Here is a 6,000-nt window from a genome sequence, read left to right as displayed (position 1 = left end):
CCGGAAAAAAGGTAGCAACGAAAACCCCCAACGTTTCTACAAATATTCTGATACCCTAAAAATGTGAGTAAAATATCCGGTCTTTGTATCCAAACCTATTCTGTACACTCGCTGTTTCAGTATTTTACAATTCATTGCGCTCAGCATCGTAGTATGTCTGCCACAGTCTCGGTTGGCCTCATTTTTTCTGCAAGAAAGACAACTATGGGCAAGAGGGCATCAGGTTATCCCAGCATTACATTCCTTCTCAATGGAGCGGTGTCATTCAATTTCTACTGTTCTTATGTCAAAACCGGGTCAAGTCCATAAATTAGGGTTAGGGTTTAGGGATAGCAGTCAGATGTCAAACAAGGGACTGAATTGGAGATTTTTAGGAAGTTTTGGGGATATTAAGAGATTTTACAGGGAATCCTCTACCTGGGTCGAAACAACCTACGACTTCTTTAAACTCTTGCAATTTCAGAGCTCAGATGAGAGATGTGCTCCTAAAGGAACGCAACAACCTCGCAAATCTGAGGGAGGCATTGGGGCGGGTGCTATTTTTGGCATCTGTATTGTGCTAGTGTTGGTGATCAGCATTGGTGCATGGTGTGTCTACGCTTATCGCTATCCAACCACCAAATCAGGACTCTTTCTAATCGAAGTAAGTTTGGGGTAAACGGGTTTCAGAGTAGGAATTTAACTTGTAGATTACGACTGACATAATATTTTTGTATTTGTTTATGTTCTATTTGTCCAACATCGAGCAACTCCTCATGAATTTAGGGCTATTTGTGCTTTAGTGACCTCTTACACCATGGGGCTTTTTGAGATATCTCGACAAGCCGGCCTTATCGGCTGGATGGGACGAACCAGTACACCTCTGATAGAACGAGTTTCAATTGAGTGTCGTAAAACCGAAACCAAAGTAATTACTTTGGCCAATCAAAAATGACGGAGGATAATTCAGTAAACCAATCAAAACTCGAAGTTACGACATGTAGCCGACACAAAGCGCGGGAAAATGTGCACGTGCGAGCCACGATTGGGTTTGTTTTCACTTTTGTTTGGTGGAAAAAGTTGGTTGAACCAATCACTGAGTGAAGTAATGCAAAACCAAAGCAATTGGCTAATTACTTTCGACACTCAATTGAAAACCGCTCTAATAACTTCATTCCCTATTCACTACTTTGCACAAATCCCATAATACACCTCTTTTACATCCCAAAAATCTGCATAGGCATTGTTTTCGACTTCTCTTGGGACTCTTGGGACATTTTCATGTCCCAGGAGAAATTGCAAACAATGGTTATGCAAAGGTTTTTTTTTTTTTTTTTTTTTTTTTGGGGGGGGGGGGTAATAGAGGTGTATTATGGGATTGTGCAAGTAGTGAATTCTTTGAAGAGTACCTGGGTCCTTGAACGTCCCACGGAATAAACGAACTTGTAAGGGTTGTGAAACCGGGCTTACGGTGTATAGTAGCTATCACAGTGGACTTGAATGTCCAACCATTTGCAGTTGTGATTACGAAGGCAGTGCTTATTCAATGGTCTGAGTGTTGTCTTGTACTGGTCTAAGAGAAAACCCTTATTTTCTCATTAATGGGGCGTAAATGAGAAGGTGTGCAGTGACGGATAGAAAATTGTAAAAGCGACAGAGGAAACGCGTGCACCTGTTCAATTGATTCTCCATTAAGTGCAACGATTTTGACCAAATGGCCGCTCCATCACCATGCACGAAACCTTTCAGCTTGTACGTTTCGTTTTCCCATTTCTGACCTCGTGATGTTACTCTAGAGAACAGTTTCTTTCAAGTGTCGTCTTCCGCACGTGCATATGTATATGTACACATAACGTTTGAAAAAACAAAAGGAAACTTGCCTCGACAAAATCACGTGGTCTGAAATGGGAAAACAAAGCATACAAGCTAAAAAGAAGTGCAAATCTATGTGCCACAACTCCATTCTTTTAAGTTCTTTTAATTTGTAAGTAAAGTCTGTTTACGAGCCAAGTGGCCCTTCAGAGGCGGAGCTTATCCCGGTTTCTGTGGCAACCTGGATGAGATGCCAGTCCATCGCAGGGTTACCCCAGCATTTCGCCGGTACCCATTTATACACCTGGGTGGAGAGAGGCACCGTGAGAGTTAAGTGTCTTGCCCAAGAACACAACACAATGTCCCCGGCCAGGACCCGACTCCGGATCGAGTGGTCCGGGTTAGCACACTAACCACAGGCCACCGCGCCTCCCATTCTTTTAATTTGTGCTGTAATTAGAAACCACACTTACAATCAATCTGGGTAGTAACATTTCGTGTTCCGAATTCAGATGTCCCGTCGCCCCAGAGAATTATTTAACCGCGATTCTAGTGGGTCACGTGGAAACACTGGTGCGGCTGCCCCGTCGGACGTTAAACCGCAAGTGCTGTGATGTAGCCTGGACAAGAATCGAGGTCAAAACGAAAGTTAATGAAGCAGTAGTACTGTTATGCTGTCATTTTGTCTGTCAAGGGGCTCCCAAAAATTTTGCTTAGTAGTTGCTTATTCTGGTCGTATTTAATTGATCTACCGTAAAAAACAGAAAATAAGCCCCCTAAAATCTTAACGAAAAAATCCCCCGTTAAATCGCCCCTCCGAATATAAGCCCCTGGGGGCTTATACTTGGAAATTGGACCCAAATACAAAATAAATCAAAGCGGCAAAAACGGTACAGTAACGTACTTTTTTTTAATTTTGTAACGCAGATTCCCTCTGTATATAAGCCCCTCCACAAATAAGCCCCTCAAAAAGGGCTTTTGAAAAATATAAACCCCGGGGCTTATTTTCGGAATTCTGTGGTATTCTCCTTAGTTCTTTGCATACTTTTGCCGGAGAAACATTAAGCTAGTTCAGACAAATGTCACATGTCTTCATTTCGCGTTAGCACAAATTCTCTTTTGCCACGCGTTCACTGGCCTCGTGCCAGAATAAATAGCACCACGTCAGGCAATATAGAGTTTTTTTTTAAAACTTAATGTTGTATTTTTCTAACTTTAAAAAAGTTTGTCAAACTGTTCGCTGGGTCGAATTTGTCAAGGTATACTTAATTTTAAAAGACCCCTTTGTACTAGAAAGCAATTTTGAGAAAAAAAATGTCAATAATTCGTCATGAAGTACACTTAAGGAGGCTCGAAATAGTTTCTCCTTTTTTCAAACAAATAAACATACTCTGTCCTTAGATACAGTTAGGGTAATCATATCAAGACAAAATTTGGCGAGGGTATTAAGTACCCTCAAGTATTAAGTATTAAGTACCCCTAGATTTCTCACATCACATTTTCCTCCAAAATAACGTTACCATGGCAACGATATAAGGCATTTCTTTGAGCCTTAAAATTGAGATATATTTTCTTTTTCGAAAAAAACGGGACGGTGAAATCTTCCCATTCAGCGTTACCAGATAATGCCAGGAATTATCTCTTAAGTATTTAAAATTCAACAAAATCTGTAGGTCAGTTTTTCAGAAAAATCAGTTTTTTTGAAATGCGTCAATTTTTTTTAACAAGCGGATTTTAGTGACCATTAAACCGTTTGTGAACCATTTTAGTAGTTTTCCTAAATAGTAGTTGCCTATTTATATTCCATATATATGGGAATTAGAAGAAAGGGGAGCGAAATTAGCGGTACGTGTTTATTTCTGGTGACCCATTTTGAATCATGGGCTGACGCGAGCAGCTTTCAGAATTGCGTGTGTAGCTTACGCGCGCGCTCTCAGCTGAAAACCCTTCGAGCCTCCTTAATGCACTCAGAGAAATGTATTGTAAATTGTTTACTCGGTGACCAGGCCTTAGTATGGAAGCGAGACCGTAGTTGACTTGTCCTCGTACAACAGTTATTGTTAGCATTGAAACAATTTGATTGGCATGAGGAAGGCAGCGAGGTTTCGCATCTAGCCTCGCTTCTATCCTAAGGCAAGGTTACTTGGCACATCTCCGTAAAATAATGAAGAAAGTTTTGCTTAATTAGAGTTCACTGCAATAAGCAGGAAAATTTACTCATTCAAATCAGCCGGACAACGGTGTTAAAATTCAAAGTTCAAGTTTTCTTCATAACATGTACTTATTCAAAGAAAACACGCTGATGAATGGGCTTGGAAAACGATGCGTGATAGTCGGTTAACAGTAGTGGTTTGAAATCTTCTGCCGAATGTATGATCAACAATTATTCACGTGCCCAAATAGAGTGTTTTCGCTCATGTGACCAGCAGCCATATTTGCATACAAAAACAAAAGGAATGTTTTTTTGTAAAAATAGAGTTCAATTCCCAAAAGAGTATTTCACTTCTCCAACATGGCCGCTGTTTCTTTGTTTCATTCTTCCAACATGGCCGCCGTGACGTCATTTGAAAACACTCTATAGGCTAGAGGTTTGCTGCCCTTTCGGGTCTGGCTCGGAAGGTTATTGCGGGCTCGTTTCCCGAAACAGCGGCTGGTAATCGAGGCGTAGTGGTCGAGGTTGATTGTTTGCGCAGGTTTCTCGTGCCAGACCCTGCCGCGAAAAATGTCACATCCAAGCCCAATTTTATTCTCAAGCGTTAAGCCGCATTATTTATGTCATTAACGCGGCCGGTTGTTTCCTCGATGGAGTTGCTATTATTTAATTTTATGCTGTAATTTTTTCCTTTGCCTCTTGTATGGTATGTAGATCTATTTAAATTGCATTGGTGATGATCTCTACTACTAACCTGAGAGAAGTTGTGCGACTCTAGAAAAGGCTACAAATAGCCCATTTTACAGTTGTTTGATTAGTGACCCAGCCTATGAATGACTGCGAGGCTGCTGGTGAGTTTGCATTAATACAGACATCAGAAAAGCTCAAAGCAGGGTCACTGGCAGCCTCGCTTCCATTATTAGGCCAGGTAACTTAGCTACAACGGTAAAATGATCTCTGGAAAGGTAGAGGAGCTTTTAAATTGAGTTCAATTGTTCAAAAGTAATCACGCGATTGCGACATGGACTGGGTTGCTCGAAGTATGGTTAGCGCTAACCAGCATTAAATACCAAGGAAACCTTTAAGTATTAATTCCTCTTAACTATGCGGTTAGCGCCAACAGGCTTTGAGCATCAATCACATTTCCAAACGAGCATTTTCCTTTGTTTTGGGCGACTTGCATGTCGTTTGTACTTTGAATGGCACGTTACTCTGTTGCCTTTGCCATGATTGGGCAGAGAAACTGCATTAGGTTTTATTTTAGGCTATTAAAATTTGCTCTTTTCAACCATCTCTGCTTGCGTTGATTTTGTGTTTGCCTTGAATTAAGGTGATTCCCTTGTTTGCCAACGCGCATCTCAAAGTGCGCATAACATTGCGACTTCGGAGATGGCGGCTATTTACGCCGGCCATCTGAAGAGAGGCAATAAAGGCCGCTTTTGCTGCTCAAGAGCTTTTAAGGACGGTGCCTACTAATTCAAAGGTTTATTTGGGCGGTTTACTGAATATGCGGGAAAAGCAGATCTCAACGAGTGTTATTAAAATCCAAAAAGAAAATTGGGGGTAACCACGCATTTTTCAAAGATAATTAATCAACAATATTAGCAAAAAGCTTTTAAATACAAAGCAATGTATGGCGTTCCTTTCCAAATTAAAGCTTAATTATCTCTGAAAAATGCATGGTTACCCCCAATTTTCTTTTTGGATACCAAGCTAGAGCACTTGCGAAGTTCTGCTCTCTCCGCCAGAATTTAAACCGCGCAAAAACATCCCTGCATTAGTATGCACTACCGATAGGAAATCCGAGTATCTGGAGATGCGCAGAACGTATGCGCAATAACAATAGTACTAAGTTAAAAAGTAGGCACCGTCCTTAATTTTAAGTGCAATCATTATCATGATAATTCTTCTCCCGTTAAGAAGTTGCTTTGTAACTCGCCCCAGTCCTTTTGCGGGAAACGATCATCCATTGGTCATCATGTTGCGAAGAAAACGAGCACTGTGTACCTCGTAATAGGTACACGGAAAATATATTTTAAGGAGAAAAAAAGTTGGAT

At 41.0% G+C, this 6,000-nt stretch overlaps 1 protein-coding gene across 1 annotated transcript in view; it reads left to right on the top strand.

Moving 5' to 3' along the window:
* The window catches only part of LOC138041230 (plexin domain-containing protein 1-like), a 7,010-nt gene extending 1,776 nt beyond the window's left edge, over nucleotides 1–5,234 (top strand). Inside the window, exons 3-4 of the mRNA XM_068887002.1 lie at nucleotides 464–643; nucleotides 2,304–5,234. Of these exons, the coding sequence (XP_068743103.1) occupies nucleotides 464–643; nucleotides 2,304–2,405 (282 nt within the window). The 3' untranslated portion in view covers nucleotides 2,406–5,234. The remainder of the gene's footprint in view (nucleotides 1–463; nucleotides 644–2,303) is intronic.
* The last annotated feature ends 766 nt before the right edge of the window (nucleotides 5,235–6,000 follow it).

The sequence above is a fragment of the Montipora capricornis genome, chromosome 1 (genome assembly GCF_036669925.1).
Source record: "Montipora capricornis isolate CH-2021 chromosome 1, ASM3666992v2, whole genome shotgun sequence".
In the NCBI taxonomy this organism is placed as follows: Eukaryota; Metazoa; Cnidaria; class Anthozoa; order Scleractinia; family Acroporidae; genus Montipora; species Montipora capricornis.
This window is presented reverse-complemented; position numbering and strand designations above follow the sequence as displayed.